General features: G+C 42.6%; 1 protein-coding gene across 1 annotated transcript in view; it reads left to right on the top strand.

The window, feature by feature from the left end:
• CPPED1 (calcineurin like phosphoesterase domain containing 1) overlaps window positions 1–23,090 on the top strand; it is a 146,155-nt gene that overhangs the window by 74,991 nt on the left and 48,074 nt on the right. The window contains exon 3 of the mRNA XM_073647697.1: window positions 5,242–5,664. Coding sequence (XP_073503798.1) covers window positions 5,242–5,664 — 423 coding nt within the window. The remainder of the gene's footprint in view (window positions 1–5,241; window positions 5,665–23,090) is intronic.

Below are 23,090 nucleotides of genomic sequence, written 5' to 3'. Positions count from 1 at the left end.
TGCCCTTAATACGGCTCCCCGATACATTATGATCGGTTCATGGACACAAGACCGTGTGTACACAAGGTAGTTTGCCTAGTAATCAGCGATTACTGATAACTCTCCCATCCCTATGGTGTTTCAAGTGGTTCTTTATCATATTGGCCACAAGTGCTCTTTCCGCCTGACTTCCTGCAGCATGCGGAAAACATGCCTGTTCTCAGAGGGGCTTTAACATTATCTGCTAAACCAAATGCTCACATCCCTTTCTTGGCTTATGCCGTCTTTCAATTTATTGCATGACTAAGTTGCATGATGGGTGAATAGTAAAGAATTCCTCGGGTAGACATAATGCACAAATGGTAAACTTGGAAGCGATGTGTGTTGTTTCTGCAGGTCTTCTATAAAGCATGACATGTCGTCCTTCCATATAATATGTGTACTCGTCTAAGATAATACTCAATTATTGCGGACTCATTGGCCATCGCTGATATAGCGGTTGTAGAAACTTTTCAACAAGCAGTTGTAAGGTTGGGTGCTCTTGCCCAGACAGTCCGTATTAATCGTCAGCCAAAGGCAATTGTGGTTGGAAGGCATTATAGGTAATGGCATTGCTGATGGTCCATTGACCTTTCATTTTATTCATATTTGTCCATGACCATAGAATTTCAGAAAGGGAAGGATCCAACAAACTTTAAACACAATTTCCATCCAAATGACTGGATAGTTGCCCGTTACTTCAGTGAACTGAACATTTACATTCGGCGCACTTTGAAAATATATTTTTCCTCTTCCAGATGTCCAATATTAGTAGATTAAGGGAAATCTGACAGCAAGTTTTTGCTATGTAATTTGAGTGCAGCATAATGTAAGCACAGAGAACCTGATTAAAGGGATGTGTCATTTTCTAGGCTATGTTTTACTGTTTCAATACAATCAGTGTTTTATCAGCAGGAAATTATCATTACAGGACAAGCTGCCTTGTGCCTGCTAGTCCAACAACTCCCCAGCACTGATTAGCAGATCTCTGTCACTATACAATGTACACAGTAAGCTGTGGTGTGGGCAGGTTGTACTTTGCAAAACAACTGAGTGCTGCTAGATCTGCAGCAGAGAAAACTGTGACTCTATCATAACTGCTGCACCCTGTAATCTAAGTGACACATCACTGGAATTGGGGTCTTTGTCCCTAGCGCATGGTGCTGTCAGATGACATAGCAAAAACCTGCTGACAGATTCCCTTTACAGGGGTCGTTCCCAACTATTTAAATAAGTTCTGAATACTATAAAATAATGCTCCTCCTACACATTTCCCACTGATCCAAGCCATGGTCTGTTCTTCCTGTCTTGGCAATTACATGTTGACATGACCCGTGACTTCTCCAGTCAATCACTGTCTGTAACTGTAATCTCAGTGGAGTGTCGACACAATATTGCTAGAGAAGAGAGCTGGTGAGGGCCCCAGTCACTATGTTAGCAGTAGAGCATTTGTAAGTTGAATATTACTACTGTTGTTATTTTATAACCTTCTAATCTGGACAACCATTTAAAGAGAATCTGTCAGCAGCATGATGTAGGTACAGAGACCCCGATTCGAGCGTTGTATCACTTAGTGTACTGGGTGCGGCAATTGTGATTGAATCTGCAAATTCTTTCTGTGAGGTAAAACACTTCCCTGCCTGTTTTTAAACAATGTTTTACCTCACAGAAAGAATCAGCTGTGATCATGTGCTGTAATATCTGTATACTCTTTTTCTTCCTCCCCTGCCCAGGAGCTGTGGTATGATCAGACCATGTTCCTGCACTGTTAGGCACAGACATTACACAGTACACAGCAGGGGAACATTTATAAGATTATCTCAGCAGGTTATTTTAGCACATCCATCTGTGAAACTTATTATTACAAGATCTATTGAATAAAAAGTACTTTGTTCATGGGACAACCCTCATAAGGGATCCTTAGTAAGTGGATCTCCACAAGGAGAATAGGTACCTTCTGAGAGGCTCATCACTGATTGTAATGTATTTAGTAGGACAACATTGGTCTAAAACAATTGACAAGCTTGTGCCATAAAAGGCCATGGCTGTAGTTAATGAGGTTATCTTAGACTTTTGGTCTTTTTACCTATGGGGTTATGAACTTAGTATCTACCTGTCAGTAAGTTCTTAACAACCTGCCTATCCTATCCTGCAATGATCTCTTCCAGCTCAGGCAGCGATTCTCTGACTTCATTTGACCACACGTCAAAAGAGCAGCTCTTTCTTTTCCTTTTTGCTTTCAATGGGACATCACTGCTGACTTCATGCTAATTGACAGCTGGCTCCCCCCAGTTAGGCAGCGGGGAGCCAGCTGTCAATCAGCATGACATCAGTAGAGAGACCCCATCAGTAGAGCAGAGTGAAAGAGAAAGAGCTGCTCTATCAATGTGACATCATCGGAAGCGGGAGAATCGGCGACAAGAGCGGTCTGTGACTATTCTGAGACAGAGCACATTGTCACGGGGCAGAATAGGCAGGAAGTTGGCAACTCCCGTGTTTTGCTCACTATAAGACCCACCGGACCATAAGACTCACCCCAAATTTTGGGGAGGAAAATGGGAAAAAATGGTGGAGCGGGGTCACAGGAGACAAGGTCGCTGTTGCAGGAAGTCGGCGGCAGCAAGATTGGGGCGATGATGTGGGCTTCGGGCTGGGAGGAGGGGTTGTCCCGGTGGTACGAGTCTGTGGGCCTTGGGCTTCAACAAATGTCGGCAGTGAAGCAGTGCTTTAGGAGGACATTTTGGCCATTTTTCATATATCAGTAGAGGCAATAAAATGTGAAAAAAAATAGAAATTTAGGTTTTTAGCTTTTTATAGGGAGAACTTCTAAATAAGTTAATGCTTTGGAAATCTAGCTGATGAAGCGGCAGTGATGTTTTACCAATGAAGTTTATTTTACTCCTTGTTTTCTAAGTGAAGTGACCTTTCCTGTAGCATATCTCCAACTCTGAGCAGACTTCTGGCGTCTAAAGTTTCTCCAAACTTTTTTGTTATCTTCCCTCTATCATCCGCAGTTAATATAAAAGTGTTAAGTGATGGTGGGAGTGATAAATGAAGCAATACTTTTTTGAAGAGCATGTTTGGATTCTGTGGCGAGGATCTGCTGCAATGAAGCATGGAGGTTATTTTCACAGCGCAAGGTGAAGCAATAATGTGCACATTCAGGCAGCTAACTGGACACCAGAGTATTTCAGAATGTAGAAAAATGCTTCAAGAAAGCTAGTTTAATAACACACAAACTTGGGACCTCGCACGGCAGGCAAATAGGACCCAGGATTTCAGAGCATTTTTCTTGGTTACAGTTCCATTTCTTTTATGCCTTGTTAACGCTCTGTCTTCTTTTTTTGTCAAGTAAAGGGAATCATGGTTGGAAATTCCCTTTTTCTTCATTTTGATTTTTTCATTTTTTATTTCTCGCAAGACTATATCTATTTTTTCTAAACAGTTTAAAGTTTAGACAAACTTTTTTATTTTTCTACAGCTCGGATAAAAGTAAAATTACCGTAAACTTCAATTGCGATTTCTCTCTTTTTTCACCCTCATTTTGGATCCATGAAGCTGAGCTGTGCAAATATTTGATCGGGCACTCACAATGAGAACTGGCTGCACGGATTCTTTTTTTTTTTTTACACTATAAAGACATTTGACACTATACATGATGTTAAAATTGTCTGATATTGCTGCTGTAATACCAGGAACAATCTCTGGAGAAAAATGGCACTGTGTCAGGAGAGAGGAAAGGACTTAATTTTCTTGTCACATAAAGACCCTTTAAAAGAAATCTGTCACCAGATTTTTTGCTACCTAATCTGAGAGCAGCATAATCTGAGAGACCCTGATTCCAGCGATGTGTCACTTACTGAGCTGCTTAGTGTAGTTTTTATAAAGATCACTTTTATCAGCAGGAGATTATCACTAGAGGACTACTTGGCCTGCTGCCAGGTAGTCTAACCACGCCCCCACCACTGATTGGCAGCCAATCAGTAGTGTGGGGGTGGAGTTATGCAGAGGTCCGATTTTAGAGAACCAGTAGATCTGAAGGAGAAAAAAACAGTTTTTAATCAAAACTGCAGCAAGCAATAAAGTAAGTGATACATCGCTGGAACTAGGATCTCAGCCCTTACATCATGCTGCTCTCAGATGAGATAGCAAAAGCTTGGCGATATATTCCCTCACCAGTAGTTTTCTATCTTTTTCCTACATTCTAATGGTGGACACAATCGTTTTGTCATCCGCAATTGCTCCCGAGCCTGCCATATACATGCCTATTCAGAGGTGCATGAGTGTGTTCTGAATAAGGAGTCCTATAAGCTGCTGCCATACACTTCAGGTGCAGGTCATCTTCCATACAAGAAAGGTTGGGGCACAGTGAAATCCATGAATAGCTTCGGCGTAAAGTCAGGACAACCCCACACACGTGGGATAGCAGAAATCACTGGGTTTGGACATTCATTTAATGTCAATGAGTAATTTTATAATTAATTTAGAATCCGCTCACTTGTGCTATTATTGGCGAACTATCATCCACGTAAGTTACCCAAGAAGAACAGAACATTTAATTGAAAGGGTATTAAAACCTTAGACTACCGAATATTCATAGACTGTGCCGTAAATGACTAATAGAGTTACACCTATCTTCATCTGTGAATAAAAAGGTGATCAAGAATGAATGGCTTTCTCCATTCGCTTTTATGGGCGTTCCGAAAATAGCCAAGGAAGCATATTTGGAATCCCCCCCCATTGAAGTGAAGCGAAAGAGCTGTGAATGCACGGCCATCCTTTATTTTTCATAGTCTCTTTCTTGAGAACCATGTCGATTATTTATTTTATTCACTTATCACAATCTAAATTCCCTATCAGTATTTCTTTGGAGGGTGGGAGGAAACCAGAGAACCCAGAGGAAACCCACGCAAACATGGGGAGAACATACAAACTCCTTGTAGATGTTGTCCTTGGTGGGATTTGAACCCAGGACCCCATCACCACAAAGCTACAGTGCTAACCACTGAGCCACCATACTGCCTTCTATTAGGTATTCATGACATGTTCTAAATGTCTTGAGATGTGAATGCCCTTTGCGGTCACTTTTCTGAAAAACCGAGGTCGCCTTATTGGTGAACATCCTTAGATTATTTGTTTGATCTTCTTATAGTAAAGTAAATTGCTTTTCAATGTATGTCACGCTGCTTTTTTGATGATTCTAATTTTAGTTTATTTTCTTAGGAATTGAGTGGAAAGAAGCTCAAGAACGTGATCTGAAAACCGTCCTTCTGAAGACCAACCCTGAGATCCCAATGGTGTTTGTTAGCGGAAACCATGACATAGGCAACGCTCCAACCCCTGAGACCATACAGACCTACTGCGACAACTGGGGGGATGACTACTTCTCCTTCTGGGTTGGTGGAGTTTTCTTTCTAGTCTTAAATACACAATTGTTCTTCGATGCATCAAAGTGCCCCGAACAGAAGGAGACTCAAGACAAGTGGCTCGCTGAGCAGCTGGCCGTAGCCAAACAGCGGACATGCCAGCGAGTTATCATTTTACAGCACATCCCTCTATTCCTCCAGAATCCTGATGAAGATAATAACTATTTCAACTTGGAAAAATCACTTCGACAAGAGCTATTAGAGATGTTTCATAAAGCAGGTAGTGTGCTATAATATAGATAAATAATTCATGTTGATGTGTCCTTGTCTGCTTTGTTATAGAAGAAATACTACACTCTCATATCCCCAGTATGTTTGGTATGAGATTTACAGAAACATATTACTGGTATCTGATCTGCCCTTCAGTGCGGAGAAACACGTTTTGCCTGAAGAGTTTTGATGTGGCCTTAATCCCTATTTATTGAATCTGCCAAAAGGCATAATATATCACTGCTTGCGAGATAGAGTGTACATGGCTTGATACCGTCAGTCGCAGTGGCTCCTAGTAAAAATCGGCCCTTCAATGCTGTTTGCTTTATATTTTAAAATATAAATGCAAAGACTGGCGATAAAACTTGCATACCAATAGTATAGCTTCAGGGGTATGTGTTTATTGCTCATACTAGAAAAAAAAATCAAGGGAGTTGTAAGAATAATTACATTTTAACTTTTGAATACATATATGATAAAAAAATCAACACAACAGAAGCAAGACATAGTGGGTGAGTTAAGAGGGATTAAGAACACAAAAAATTTGCATTGGGGGCCAAAAAGGTAGGAAGTTCGCGTAAGAAGTCGTATAATGAAAGGCTTAAAGGGAATCTGTCACCAGGTTTTTGCTATGTAATCTGAGGGCAGCATAATGCAGAGACCCTGATTCCATCGATGTGTCACTTACTGGGCTGATTAGAAAAATCAGTGTTTTATCAGCTGTACTAGTAAACCTACTGCCATGTAGTCCTCCATATTAATGAGCTGTATATATCCCCGCCCCCACAACTGATTGGCAGCTTTCTGCCTATGCATAGCATACACAGAAAGCTGCCAGTCCGTGGTGTGGCAAAACCAAAAAAACTGAGCTGGACTATAAGCTGGTGTACGGGCGGAGTGGAAGAACACGTTCACACTGTGTCCATTTCACAGACAAAACCCAAGAAAAAAAAAAAGAGCATATACTCTACAGGAAGTAAATAGTAATAGTACATGTAAATAATATAGGGCACTTGGTTAACGCTATTTTGATCAAAAAAGCATAAAAGCCACCTCATCATGACAAGGTGAGCCCACCAGGACTGTCCTAACCTGTCTTGAGTGTTAAAACCTTACATGTGTCAAATGACATCAGTGTGAATAAGGGCAGAGCAGCATAGGACTTGACTGAGAACCCCTATCCATGGAAAGCTATACAGGTTAGGACCATGCCAAGGGTACACCTTGTCATGGGATGGGATTTATGCACTTTTGATCAAAATAGCGTTAATAAGTACCCTATTACTATTTACTTGCTGTAGACTATATGCTCATTTTTGTTTTTTTTAATAAGTGGTGTGGGCAGCAGCAGCTCTTACTTTCTCCGGATGTATGTGATTTGTTCGAAGGTGGGGAGAGTGAAGCGGCCACTGATTAGCCACAGGGATCACATGACTTAATAAAGTCACGCGATCGCCGGGAGAGCCAGTGCCGGCACCGGATGTGAGTATAAGGGTTCTTATTTTACTAGGGTCAAAAATATAGATTGAGAAGGGGTTGTGTCACGCTGTGACCATAGGAATCCCAGGGTAGAGGGACCCTATACTGTCCCTTAATTTAGGGGAGTCCTAGTCTATCACTAACCCCAGAGTTACCATTGAAGGTGGAGATGCCTGGGTCTTGTGCCTCTCTGTGCTCCTACAAAATCCTAAGCTGCTCCCACCCTCCCTCCAGGGAGGAAAGGGGCCGGAGTAAAAGGGTAAACACAGTCTGGACAGACGGGGAAACTAAGGCACAATCAAACAGCTGGCACACATGATAAAATACGAAGGGAAAATAAATGCACAAAAAAGAGGCAGAAAAGCGACAAGAAAAAATGACAAAAGTGGAGGGTAGAGGTATTCACAGCAAACAGCATGCAACAATTTCAAAACGATTAAGAGCGACTCTCCAGAAACACCTTCTCCAGTGCAGCCAGGAACAGGATGAAGATTCTATTGCTGGCATGGAGGGAAGCCAAACACAGGTTTATATAATGGAAGGGTGTGGTTCCAATAAGGAGCACAGCCAATAGATCATGAGGAACTCTAAACCCTTCCAATGCCACAAGAAACCTGTTAACTCATGAATGACCCATGTAGATTTAAAGAGGACCTGTGCTCAGTTAAGCGCTCCGATCTTCTAATCTCAGATGTACCACAGATCCCAGCAGAGTGTGGCAGCGGTACATTCAGGACTGGTTTGGACAACCCCTTTAAGCTTTGAAAGTCTGTGACTTTTATAACTACACTCAGTGTTTGTAGTCTGTAACCATGCGGAAACACAAGACTATTTGCAAAGCTGATTAAACTTTTATTGTAGATAACAAAGGGCTTGTCATCAAAAAACCAAGTCCTTTCATTTGCATAGTTAACCACTTTACCTGTGTAAAGAGTTCTGCACTCTTCAGTTGCTGTCAGCATGTCTTCTAACCTGTATTTTTGTGTAATTAAAAAAGCCATCTTGCTTCAAAGAGAAGTGTAGCATGATGGGCATTAAAACCATTTAAATACTAAATACTTTTATACTGCTAAGCTGTACGCCGCGTGTGATGCATATCAATACCGAATACTATGTTTACTTACTGTTTCTTCATGGGGGCATAAGTTCTACTAAGATTTGACAATCTCTCCAGCTTGAACCCCCTACTGATTCTCTAATTGCAGGTCTTTTATGCTCCAAGAATGTACTCTCAGATGTGTATGGTATTATGAGAGATAGGTTGGAATTTTACATTGTCAATTGTACATCAGACCAAAAAATTGTCATAAGCTCTTCATTTAGGGCATTAGAGGAGGATCTGAACTTACAGACACCACTAATAACATTTTCTGACATTCTACTGCGAGAGTGTCTGTGGAGTGAGCAGAATCTTCTGGTTGTGCTAGTACTGTTGTGCATAAGAAATATAAATTTGTTCAATGTTTGTTGGTCGGCAGCATTTTCTGCGCGATCCTGAAACAGTCTTGTAAAAATTCTGCAGAGAACACAGAGGTTAATCGCCCTCTGATCTTTAGCTGGTGAATGACTGAAGACTCTCCCTAAAGCCCCCGTCTCACATAGCGAGATCGCTATGTGTGACACTTTGCAGCGATCAGGCCCCTGCTGTGAGGTCGCTGATCGCTGCAGAATGTCCTGGACCTTTTTTTGGTCGTTGCCCTCCCGCTGGTCAGCACACATCGCTGTATGTGACCAGCGGGAGCAGCGATCAGGCTGGTAACCATGATAAACATCGGGTTACTAGGGGCACACGCGCACCTAGTAACCCGCTGTTTATCATGGTTACGAGCCTTCTAAAGTGAGCGGTAACCTCCCGCTCACCGTAGCAGAGTGGTAACCATGATAAATAGCAGGTTACTAGGGGCGCGTGTGCCCCCAGTAACCCAATGTTTAGCATAGTTACCAGCCAGCTCCTGCTTCAGCAGGCTGGTAACCGGAGCAGGACATCGTGGAAAGATTCTTTCCACGATGTCGCTGCTCCCCTGATCGTTGGTGAGCCTGCCTGTTTGACAGCTCATCAGCGACCACATAGCGACGCAGCAACGATCCCTGACAGGTCGTATCGTTGTCGGGATCGTTGCAGCGTCGCTAAGTGTGACGGGGCCTTTAGGTGGACTGGGCACAACAGGGAGGCTTCTACTGCGGTCAGTTGTCTTACTGCAGACTGGGCACAGCAGGGAGGCTTCTGCTGCAGCCAGTTGACTTACTGCAGACTGGGCACAGTAGGGAGGCTTCTGCTGCAGCAGTTGTCTTACTGCAGACTGGGCACAGCAGGGAGGCTTCTACTGCAGCCAGTTGACTTACTGCAGACTGGGCACAGCTGGGAGGCTTCTGCTGCAGCCAGTTGTCTTACTGTAGACTGGGCACAGCAGGGAGGCTTCTGCTGCAGCCAGTTGACTTACTGCAGACTGGGCACAGCAGGGAGGCTTCTGCTGCAGCCAGTTGTTATGCTGCAGACTGGGCACAGCAGGGAGGCTTCTACTGCAGCCAGTTGACTTACTGCAGACTGGGCACAGCAGGGAGTCTTCTGCTGCAGCCAGTTGTCTTACTGCAGACTGGGCAGAGCAGGGAGGCATCTACTGCAGCCAGTTTTCTTACTGCAGACTGGGCGCAGCACGGAGGCTTCGGCTGCAGCCAGTTGTCTTACTGCAGACTGGGCGCAGCAGGGAGGCTTCGGCTGCAGCCAGTTGTCTCAATGATGCACACATGACAGTGGAGAAGACGGGTGGGAACATAGATAAGCTCCCTAAACACAGATTTCTTTATATATAATGTCAGTTTTAGGCTGGGGCTACATGGCAATTTTCACCACGACACAGTTTGCACAGCCAAAGATTATTATGTACAGCTGTTACATCGCAGCATAATACAGGTAAATGGGGTCACATTGCGACTCCTAGAGAACTACCAGTCTGACTTTTTTCAAGTTGCTCGTCGCAGTACCCTAGTGGTCGCAATACCACCCCATTCACCTTTATTATGCTGCTGACGTCACAGCGACACTTAAACAATGCAGAAATGCTGCATATTTTTTCCGCTTCTCCCTGGCAGGAAAAATGCATGCGGTTTTTACATGGGTTTTTCCCGCCAGGTAGAAGCGTATGTCAAGCGTTTTTGCATGCTGGTTATCAAGCGCTTTTCAAAGCAATTTTAGCATCACTTAGAAAGTGCTTGATAACTTGTTCACAGTATATAAATCCATGCAGCCGGCATGGATTTATATAGTGTGACCAAGTAATAGTTAAAAAAAAAAAAAAAAAGAAGAGTGGTGAAAAATAAAAAATAAAGATTATACTTACCTTCCGATGGCCCCCGGTCTCCTTCTCCGCTCTGTCCGGTCTCCCCGGTGTCTCGCGGTGGTGTGAAGGACCTGCGATGACGTCATTGAGTCATGTGACAGGTTATGCGACCGTCGACGTCAGCGGTCGCATGATCTGTCACATGACTCAATGACGCCATGTCAGGTCCTCCCACCACCGCGAGCCGCCCAACACACCGCACGCATCGCTATGGAGACCGGGGGACATCGGAAGGTAAATATAATCTTTATTTTTTATTTAAAATTCTTTTTTTTTACATTTTCTATGTTACCCAAGTCTGGATTAGAGTCTCCTCTTCTCCAGGCCTGGGTACCATCCGCACATTGAAGCATTTCAATGCAAGTCAATGGTGGCAATTACGCTGCGTGTCCGCAAAATTAATGGACTTGTTGCTTATTTTTCCGCAATGATAATCCGCAGTGGAAATTTCCGCAGCATGTGCACAGCACATGCTGATTATCATTGGGGACCATGGGTCACGTATTACCAAGCGGTTTTTAAGCGTTTTCGCTGCGGAAATTCAGTGGCAAAAACGCTTGAAAAACACATAGTGGGCTCGCAGCCTATGTGCCCACGATGCAGAAATGCTCCGGATTTTTTCTGAGCGTTTCTGCATCTCCCTGGCAGAAAAAACGCATGCGGATTGTGCATGCGGATTGTACATGCGTTTTTCCTGCCAGGCACAAGCGGAAGTGAAGCGTTTTTCACATGCATTTCCACATGCGGGTTGTCAAGCGCTTTCCAAGCGATTTTAGCATCACTTGGAAAGTGCTTGTCAACTTGGTCACACTTTATAAATGCATGCAACCGGCATGGATTTATATAGTGTGACCGTAAAAGAATGGTAAAAAATAAATATTATACTTACCTTCCGATGGCCCCCAGTCTCCTTATCCGATTCGTCCGGTCTTCCCGATGTCTCGCGGTTGTGTAAAAGGACCTGCCATGACCTCATTTAGTCATGTGACGGGTCACGCGACCGCCGACGTTAGCGGTCGCGTGACCCGTCGCATGACTAAATGACGTCATAGCGGTCCTTTTAGACCATCGCGAGCTGCCGGGAAGCCAGGACGGATCACTATGGAGACCGGGGGCCATTGGAAGGTAAGTATAATGTATATTTTTTATTTTAAATCTTTTTTTTACAGGTACTATGGTACCCCGGTCTGGAGGAGAGTCTCCTCTTCTCCAAACCTGGGTACCATCCGCACATTGAATTTCTTAATATCCGCATGTGCACATGTAGTCATGTGGATATTATGCGATTCAATGCAAGTCAATGGCGGCGAAAACGCAGCGATTACGCAAAATAATTGGTAGTGCTGCGGATTTTTCCGCAATGATAATCCGTTTTTTAAGCGTTTCTGCAGCGGAATTGCTGCTGCGAAAACGCTTAAAAACGCGTATTGGTCACACAGCCTAAGTCATGCTGGATTTGAGCTGGAGGATTTTTCAGAGTGGATAACTAGTTCAGGAGGCAGTGAGAAGGGAAAAAATGTCGCATAAGTGTAGAAAGGTTCCGATTTCTCTAATAAAATATATGACCTTTTCTCTTTTTGGTTCGTACTATTGGTTTATGCAAAGTTTGTTGAAGCGACAGTGACCATTTAAGTATTCCCAGGTGGTTCGGCCTTAGCAGCCTTATGGGAGAAATGAAGGGGCATCATTTAAATCAGATGTTAGATGGAGTTTTCATATGACACAAACCTTCATTGATTGTACGTGTCTGGTGTGATAGCCCTGGTAAAAGCCGTCGCTGTCCTTTTCACTTGTTATAACATGCAGCTTCCTGACAGGAAAATTCTACTTTTTGTTAACCATCTTTGATTTGCTGCTTGTTTTGATCTGTTCATTTTTACAGAGCACAAATGACACCTACTTTTAGATCTTTATACTGGTTTTATTATAGACCAGGATGGTGGACACAATTTGCAAGCCCTCATGTAAGTGCTTGTGTTTTAGCAGCAGAATGGATGTGTTGACCCTGCGGTTTCTCTCTCTCTTTTTTTTTTTAAAGATTTTTATGCATGGTTTTGGCAGTCATCATGTATGCTCTTCTGCTTTTATTGTATTGTTGAGAATGATCCAAGCAACCTACAATGAGATGTCTGCATATTCTCCATAATATTCTATGAAAGATGGCAAAACTCTTTGAGATCGTCTGCATAATCCGACTACAAAGGATTTGTTTGTAGTCTGTAACCATGGAGACAAAAGTCTCTGTTATCTGAGTAAAGTTAGCTTTGCTTGTATTTCCGCTATCTATCTGTGGCATTCGCATAGACAATGATTGGAAAAGAGAGGTGCATGCTCAACCTTCAATCTGTTCAAATGGGGCACTGCAGAGGGATCTCAGCATTCGGCAAAATTTAAAAAAAGAATATATCAGCTCACCACCACGTGCTTAAACAGAAGTATCTTTGGGAATGTTACACAGAGTCCTCCAGACCGGTATCCTCAAGTGGAAAGTTGGACATAGAAGAAAAGTTGCAATCCATCACGTGAAGATTGCGATTTCATTTAAGGCTGTGTGTCCACGATGCGTTTTTTAAGCGTTTCCGCAGCGGCAAAAACACTGCAGAAATGCTTAAAAAACGCATGGTAGAAGGCCTGCCATGGTCCCCAATGATAATCCGCATGTGCTGCGCACATGCTGCGGAAATTTCCGCTGCAGATTATCATTGCGGAAAAAAACGCAACACTACCAATTATTTTGCGGAAGTGCTGTGTTTTCGACGGAAATGACTTGCATTGAAACGCATGGAATCCTCATCACTGTATATGTAGATGCGCATTCCACGCATTTCAATGTGCGGATGGTACCCAGGTCTAGAGGACAGGAGACTCTCCTCCGGACCCGGGTACCCGGGTACCATAGAACCTGTGGAAAAAAGAATAAAATAAAAAATAAATGTTATATTTACCTTCTGATGGCCCCCGCTGCGCTCATCCTCCCTTGCCGGCAGATCACGGTGGACTGAAGGACATGCGCTGACGTCATAGTCATGTGACGGCAGGTCCTCCAGTGTAGTGTATCACAAGCTGCCGGCAAGGGAGAAGGGAGCGAAGCAAGACTCCGGAGGCCATCGGAAGGTAAGTATAGATTTATTTTTTTATTTTTTACCATTCTTTTACGGTCACACTATATAAATCCATGCCGTTTGCATGGATTTATATAGTGTGACCAAGTTGACAAGCAATTTCCAAGTGATGCTAAAGTCGCTTGGAAAGCGCTTGTCAACCCGTATGCGGAAATGCATGTGAAGAATGCTTCACATCCGCATGTCCCTGGCAGGAAAAACGCATGTACAATCCGCATGCGTTTTTTTCTGCCAGGGAGAAGCATAAACGCTCAGAAAAAATCCGGAGCATTTCTGCATCGTGGGCACATAGCCTTACTCAAGAAACTTTCCTTCATAAAAAACATGCATAAAAAATTCAGGTGGGAAATGAAAAAGGTGAAAATGGTAAATCTTATGTGTTTTGGACTAATACTGGCCCTTAGTCATAGGTATAAAACATGACAATTCCCAACTAATACACTGCTCAGAAAATAAATGGAACACTTAAACAACAGAATATAACTCCAAGTAAATCAAACTTCTGTGAAATCAAACTGTCCACTTAGGAAGCAACACTGATTGACAATCAATTTCACATGCTGTTGTGCAAATGGAATAGACAATAGATGGAAATTATAAGCAATTATCAAGACACCCTCAATAAAGGAGTGGCTCTGCAGGTGGGGACCACAGACTACATCTCAGTACCAATACTTTCTGGCTGATGTTTTGGTCACTTTTGAATGGTGGTTGTGCTTTCACACTCGTGGTAGCATGAGACGGACTCTACAACCCACAGAAGTTGCTTAGGTAGTGCAGCTCATCCAGGATGGCACATCAATGTGAGCTGTGGCAAGAAGGTTTGCTGTATCTGTCAGCGTAGTGTCCAGAGGCTTAAGGCGCTACCAGGAGACAGGCCAGTACACCAGGAGACGTGGAGGGGGCTGTAGGAGGGCAACAACCCAGCAGCAGGACCGCTACCTCCACCTTTGTGCAAGGAGGAACAGGAGGAACACTGCCAGAGCCCTGAAAAATGTCCTCCAGCAGGCCACAAATGTACATGTGTCCGCACAAACGGTTAGAAACCGACTCCATGAGGGTGGTATGAGGGCCCGACATCCACAGATGGGGGTTGTGCTCACAGCCCAACACCGTGCAGGACGCTTGGCATTTGCCACAGAACAACAGGATTGGCAAAGTGGCCACTGGCGTCCTGTTCTCTTCACAGATGAAAGCAGGTTCACACTGAGCACATGTGACAGTCTGGAGACACCATAGAGAGCGATCTGCTGCCTGCAACATCCTTCAGCATAACCGGTTTGGCAGTGGGTCAGTAATGGTGTGGGTGGCATTTCTTTGGAGGGCCGCACAGCCCTCCATGTGCTCGCCAGAGGTAGCCTGACTGCCATTAGGTACCGAGATGAGATCCTCAGACCCCTTGTGAGACCATATGCTGGTGCGGTTGGCCCTGGGTTCCTCCTAATGCAGGACAATGCCAGACCTCATGTGGCTGGAGTGTGTCAGCAGTTCCTGCAAGATGAAGGCATTGAAGCTGTGGACTGGCCCGCCCGTTCCCCAGACCTGAATTCGATTGAGCACATCTGGGACATCATGTCTCGCTCCATCCACCAACGTCACGTTGAACCACAGACTGTCCAGGAGTTGGCAGATGCTTTAGTCCAGGTCTGGGAGGAGATCCCACAGGAGACCATCCACAACCTCATCAGGAGCATGCCCAGGCGTTGTAGGGAGGTCACACAGGCACATAGAGGCCACACACAATACTGAGCCTCATTTTGACTTGTTTTAAGGACATTACATCAAAGTTGGATCAGCCTGTAGTGTGTTTTTCCACTTCAGTTTTGGGGGTGACTCCAAATCCAGGCCTCCATTGGTTAATAAATTTGATTTCCATTTATGATTTTTGTGTGATTTTGTTGTCAGCACATTCAACTTTGTATAGAACAAAGTATTCAATGAGAATATTTCATTCATTCAGATCTAGGATGTGTTATTTGAGTGTTCCCTTTATTTTTTTGAGCAGTGTATATACCTTTCACATCCTGCGGAAATGGACTCTCGTCATTTGTCTTCACCCGTTAATGAATAAATATATTGATCAAGCAAAAAGAAATAAATATAGAAACCAATGAAAGAAAAAAGTATACAAATAATCAATAATAATAACAATTATAAATTAAATTAATTATTACAAATTAATTATAAAAAAAAAAGGGGGAAACATTGGCACAAAATTCAATATCAAGAAGCAATAGAGTAAAACTATCGTCATGTCACCAATGTTCCCTAACAAATGCAGCAATTTTACGTGTCCTAGAACAGGTACAACAAATTGTTGGGGTAATGCAAACCTGCGGGAAAATGTGCATTAAGTTGTATAATCCAATATGCCTCCCTTGTGAAAACCATTTTTTGCCAATCCCCTCCCCTTGTGGGTTTATTAACCCGTTCAATACCAGTGACTCTCATCGAAGATGTGTTTTTAAAAAATGTTTTGATCGGCTAGAATATGAGCGATTCACTAGTTGAAGAGTCAGGTAGGGACGCAGTAATAGTTTCAGCTAAGCTTTTTTCATAGTACATGTAGTACGGCCTATGTAGCATTTTTTACATTGGACCCGTCGCAATATATACCAGCATTCAGGTTTCTACTAATGAGTAACTTTTCCTCTATATTAGGTATAGGGGATCATTTAAAAACTTGGTGCATGCCATTTAAAGGGAACCCCTCATCTGATTTATGCTGTATTACTGCAGTCATTAATTTTGTACCTTGTTTGCGGCGGCATTTCAGACAAAATGTACTTTGAAAAGGCAAGCGTTGAATATGTGTCTTAGCTGACAAGTCCATGGCTGGTCCCCAGCGACTTCTCCCCTCCCCGATCCCTTTGACTGACAGGTCTCTCTTTATGCACACACAAAGGGAGAGATCTGTCAGTCTAGGGAGCCGAGTGGGGAGAAACCAGGAGCCACCGGGTACCAGCCTCAGACTAGTCAACTATGACACATACGCAACGTCGCACTTTTAAAAGTGTGTTTTCTGTGGAATGTGATTCGGGCAGCATGAATCAGATGACAGAATAATACAGAATATCTTATCAGTCTGGGAAAGTAATTCACTTTTTTCAGTCATATTACTTTGTGTAGCCATCTGAACATTGTGCTTTCCTTTTGTATTAGTCAAGTTTTTCCGCTTTTAAAACCTTACAGTCCAAGAAGTATCGGTGTTTTTGAAGGTTTCTAGCTTTCCTTAACCCATTTGCGCACCCTGCCATACATGTACGTCTTGGAAAACAAAAAGTATATGCAAAAGTAAGAATGCACAACCAAAAATAGACACTATATTATGAAAATAATATATACCACAGCGATTAAGAGCAAGTATGATCATTGTTATATTTGTTCTCTCTTTTTTTTTCATAATAAAGTCTCATTTTTTTGGTTGTGCAGTCTTCCTTTTGCATATACTTTTTGTTTTCCAGTGGTTGATTTTGTATGCTCTTCTGGCACTCTCTACATATTTATAGTTGTAGCTGCCGCAATTTTTTTTTCTCATACATGTACGTCATGGTGAAGTGTTATACAAGTAAAATGCACTTTACTGCAATCATGTAAATCCTCCAGGATTCCCCTCTATCACAACATTTGAAGAATCCGCATATTCATGGAAAACGGCAATACCAGCATAATTATGTACACCAAAACTCCTTCCATTATCCTGTTTGGATGACGTCAAAGAAATAATCTGAATTTAGGGCTATTCGGTTGGATTATTGTATCCAAGAAAAGATTTATATTGTATTCACATGGAAAACTAAGTTTTAGAAAGCTGGCCAATTCGCCCCAGGAAGAAGCCATAGGCGAAACACAAGTTTGGACAAGGATCGGAGTGCCGCGTATGTTGTTTTATTGGTTTACTGCTTTCTAAGATATTTTTATGTGCTCAAAAATTTGTGATTGGGTTAAAGTGCATGGGATCGTAGGCCCTATACATACCCTTAATGCTAAACAGACGGTAAAAATTACGAGAGACATTGGTTGGCATAAAATGGCCGAAAGGCTTTTAATAGGGTTACTTATTAAAATAATCAAACAAATATAATAATTTATTTAATAAATAAACATCCAAAGTTATCAAAGTCCACTGTAAAGGCCCCGTCACACATAACGAGATTGTTGATGCGTCACGGTTTTCGTGACGCAATAGCGATCTCGCTGTGATCTCGTTATGTCTGACAGGTAGAAACGATCAGGCCCCTGCTGTGAGATCGCTGATCGCTACAAAGCTTCCTGGACCATTCCTGGGTCTTTGCACTCCCGCTGGACAGTGTGCATCGCTGTATTTGACACCTTATCAACGACCTCGTTAGCGATTCAGAACTGAGACACATAGGCGTGCATAAATTGGACTTTTCCGCGCCCCCTCGTCCCCGATTAGTGGTCGCTACTGCGTCCTTGTTTTTTGGATCCCACCAGCGTTCTCCGGCTGTGACTCCACTTTGAAGAAATCAGACATCTTGAGCGAGGTAGGTATTGTTTGGGGTCTCAAATGAGTTTCCATTTTTAATTCATTTATAGGACATCTACCAATTATCTGCTATCATTGCTCTTCAGGGAGGGAGGGCTTGGCTTCTAGCTGAATATATATGCTTTTGCATGGACAGATATTTTAGGGGTCTCGTGCACACACACCCACACAGCACGTTTTCTGACACGCTGTCCTGGTCAACTTTTTCAGAGTTTTTCACACGGCAATTAACATGAAGCTTAAATCAATAGACTCTGTTGTTTTGGCCTGTTGCACGCTTCACAACTTTCTTCGTCGACGTGATGCAATTACGTACTGTCCGCCTGGCTTCATGGACTCTGTGGACCTAGCCAATGGGGAAGTGGAGCTCGGTGAATGGCGTGCAAACGATCCTGCAATTGCAGGCCTTCAACCAGTGGGACATGGCAGAAACACCCATGATGCGAAGACCTGCCGCGACAACTACTGACCGTATTTTAACGGTCCTGGTGCTGTTCCTTGGCAGCATCAGAACCTATAGTGGGCAACTACTCATGTTTCTGTGCTGATGTGTCTAATAAACTGTGTGTTCTACTATGCAAAAGCTTTGTTTCTCATTCTTTCAGTAGTAGCAGTAGTCACCACAGTAAGCAGTCCATATATATATATACATATGTATACACATGCGTATACAGATACATACATACATACATACATACACACACACATACACGCATATACATTCGTGTACTCGTATGTAAACAGATTCATCCATGTACTCATACATATTTTTAAGTACATAAATATATACACACACACACTCATATACACATACGTATACAGATAACTATATATACACATACATACTCTCAAACATACAGATATGCATACACATAAATGGCCATTTACATCTCTATAAATATATTCATATAAATATATGGACATCCATACATCTGTACAGGAACAATGCACACACCAGTGTTCCCGTCTAACCGGAGACGCAGTAGCGATGTTAAACCAAGGCCGCCCAATCAGAACGCAGTAGCGTCCACCAATCGGAGATGAGGGGGCGCGGAAAAGCGATTTTATGCACGCCTTTGTGACACAGTACAGTCCCTATCAAGGTGTGGATCGTTGAAATAGCTGCTGTGTGAAAGCGTCCCAACGACTGCCGAGATCGTTAGTTAGATCGCTGGGGCGGCCAAAATCGTTGGGAAGTTCAGCATGTTTGACAGCTCCCCAGCGATCACGAAACGACTCTCCAGCGATCCCAAAAGCGTGACGCACTAACGATCTCGCCAGCGATCTCGTTATGTGTGACGGGGCCTTAAGGCTAAAAAAACTCACGACCAACTTTAGAACGAAAAACTTTCCCCTCAAGAAAAGTCTCTCGACGACTCTCCATCTTGTAGCATACTAGGATCCAAGGGGCTGGGTGGGCGGGTGACAGACGTTTCGTCCCTATTTGTTTCCTATTTATTTTCACATACAATTAGACATGCCATTGACTTTATAGGTAAATATACAGTGTGAATGCTCCTTATATTCATTATGTCTGAGCTGAGGGCTCATATTGTGCCGTAGTGTTTTGCTGATATTTCATACTTAGTGCCCTCTTGTCAGTTTTCTGGTGCTCATTTTTTACTTTTGTTGCTTAGATTTTTCATAAAGTTGTAATATTTTAATTCTGAATATTGCAGCTCCTTTTTGATGTAGGTATTATACTGCTAGATGATATGGTCTAATCTGATCTTCACAAACATTTCTATAATAGGAAAGAATAGTAATTTGCTGTACAGCATTATGTAAAAACCAACGCCGCGGGCTAGCCTTCATATGTGACGAGATCTATTGTCCCCCTTAGAACAAAGAAAACAGCAACTTATTTTAACCAATATAGAAAGTCTAAAAGCTAAATCATCTTTTTTTTGCATGTATTCTCCATATTATTAAAGGCTTCCATAGACACAGATACCGTCTAGTTTACTTTATTTTAGCCCTTTTGTGAATGTATTTTTTTTTCATGCAAAAAATATTGTACTAATAAGCAGTTATTACGGCAGGACAGATATGCAGATGTACACTGACACCAGTTATTTTCTCTTTTAGTGTCCTGTCCAGTGATAATCAATTTTTAGCACTTCCTTGCTTATGAAATTGCCTTTTTCCTTACATCAACCCATGCATACTTGGGGGACGAAGACAGACAGTGGATAATGAAATCCATCTCATTCTGTTTCTTTTTTTTTTTTTACTTTGCATTTTTTTCTCTTTATTTTTTAATACATTTAAGAAGCTTAACCTTCTGAACATTTAATATTTATTCCAATTTTCTGAACCTAATGAATTTAGTGCAAAATTATTCTGTCGCTTTGATGAAAGTTATTCTTGCCTTGCTACGATCGGTTGCTCCCCTGACTATCCATATACTTATTGGAAATGTGTAAGATAAGTAACTAGGTCAACTGGTAATTATGGAACCTGAAAAGTAGAAACGATTACATTAGTAGACCGTGTTCCAGAAATGGAAGGAGGACAGTTTTGAAAGATGCTTTCCTGATTCAAGTATCTGTTTACACGACACTAGGAATTCAAGGAGGCTTTCATGTTTTAATTTCCCGTCTTTTCCATCAAGTTTCCACCAAGGATATGGGGATTACATTATATTTCAGTAGATTTTGTCAAATCGCTTAAAGAAGTTTTGCAGAAGTTTGGAATGGATACAGTTAGTATAGCCAAAGGTTTATAAGTTAAGTAATTCCTATACTTCTATCAGCACTTGGTTGGGATTATATTATTAGCATCTTATTTCCACTAATGTGTAGCCTAAGCTATATATACTCTAGTGAAATCAGATTACATTTAAAGTGGTGCTTTAAGCAAAATATTGCTTTTAGATTCTTGAATATGTCTAAAAAAGAGTATTTTCTGAAGGAGTTAAAGAAAATAGCCCATAGTGAAGTCAATAAATGAGCTATCCCTTGGATAAGACCATCAGTGCATGATTGGCGAGATCCCATCAATGGTTCCTCCATTAATCATTGGAGCAAATGGGAAATGGTCCTGGTGATTGGTAGCCCCAGAGGTTGAATTGCCACTCATAAATTGAGATCCCATTCTAAAGCTAGCGAATTATCAGCCAACAGTTATCTGTCCCGACTCCCCCGAACACAGGAATGCTTGGCTGGTAGAGTCTTATTTCTTCTAAAAGTGACTTATATTCCTGCCAAACAAAAGGGTCGATCGCTGAAATGCCACCTGACTATTCTTTTTCTTCACCAACATCATCCCTTAGTAGAGAGCCAGGATTCCTCCATACAGATTAGTTGGTTGACCGAAGTCGTTGGGTTTGGCCACGTTTTATCCAGTGTGTTAGGCTGCCTTACATGGTACCCGATAGTGGATACATGATGCCCGATCTACGGACAGCATGCATCATACACTGGTTGTGTGGTTTCAGCCATATATGTTTAAGGCCACGGCCCCACTATCCGTATTTAGTCAGTATTTTTTTCTCAGGAGTGGGAGCCAAAACCAGGAGTGGGTGATCAATGCAGAATTGGTGACTTGTTTCTATTATACCTTTTCTCTGATTGTTCGTCACCTTGTTTTGGCTCCCACTCCTGAGAAAAAATACTGACCAAATACTGATAGTGGGGCTGTGGCCTAACTCTGAAACACTGTGGAGTTTCAGGAAAAAAAAGCATGGCTTAAAAACCGCCAGGGACCGAAATGCACTGGAGACTAGTCAGACAGCCAAGTCCTCTGTGGCTTTTCCCTGCCCGCTCCCCTTAAGTGAAAGGTCTCTTCCTGTGAGCATGTGTAGGGAGAGATCTGTCACTCCAGGAGAGTGGGCGGGGAGAAGATGTCCATGCTCCACCTGTCCGACTAGTCTCCCACGCTCCTCATTCCCCTGCAGCTTTTCTCTGAAGCACCAAACTGTTTCAGGGTTAAACTGATATGGCTAATATCTTGCAGCCAGTGTCTGACACATGCTTCCTGTCGATTGGGCATCATATATTTGCTTCCAGGTCCTCTTTAAGTCCCAAACACAGCTTTTCACAAATTGCATCTAAAATAGATTTTTTTTTTAATGGTGTAAAATGCCACCTCCTTCCTAAAGCCTTGACCATACCATACAAATAGTTTTATGTTAAGCACAAAAGAAAAGAGGACAAAATAGAGGCACAGGTAGAAATGGAGGAAAATATAATTTTATTCACTAGTGAAAAAATAGAGTAAAGGACATCTTGCACATAAAATCCACAAACCTATACCTGTGAAATCAAGCTGTCATATAGGATACAGAGATGGGTTGTTAATCAATACAAGTCAATAATGGATGGATACTATCGGTAAAACTTTGCCAAGACACGTGGCTCTAAATAGGCAGATGAGACAGCAATTAGACCCCTATCTAAATATTATCAATGAGGAAGCATGCAAAACGGCTTAGAGGGAGTGATGAAGCTGACACCGATTACATGGGGGAACGAATGGCACATGATTAGTGTTGAGCGAGCACTAAAATGCTAGGGTGCTCGAAGCTCGGGCTGAGCTCACCGTGATACTCGGGTGCTCGACCCGAGCCATGAGCCCAATGTTAGTCTATGGGAGACCTGAGCATTTTTGCGGCGGCACCCCCGGCAGTCTGTAGAAAGCCTAAAAAGTGCCCAAAACGATAGTGACAGTGCTCAAAAGACATGGGGACAGCATGGGCATCGCCCCAGGAAGCATTTCTGTCCCCCAGATCACTGCTGTCAACAATGTGGTCAGAGGTATTAAGCCACTTTAACGTTCAAAAACGAAACTGAAACGGTTTTCCTGTGAAATATGTTAAGGAACATCCTTTCCAGGGTAAAGACTTGTGTATAAGGTAAAATAAATAACCAAAAACAAAAATACTCCTCCACACCTTGGGCTATGTTCACAAGTAGCATTTTTTATGCGTTTTTGCACTTTTTGCTTTCAACCGTGACAAATGCATTCACCGGGAAATGTCATTTTA

The sequence above is a fragment of the Phyllobates terribilis genome, unplaced genomic scaffold (assembly GCF_046119375.1).
Source record: "Phyllobates terribilis strain yellow unplaced genomic scaffold, ASM4611937v1 Scaffold_9__5_contigs__length_417890890, whole genome shotgun sequence".
Lineage (NCBI taxonomy): Eukaryota > Metazoa > Chordata > Amphibia > Anura > Dendrobatidae > Phyllobates > Phyllobates terribilis.
Note: the sequence above shows the minus strand (reverse complement) of the source record. Positions and strands in the feature narration are given on the sequence as shown.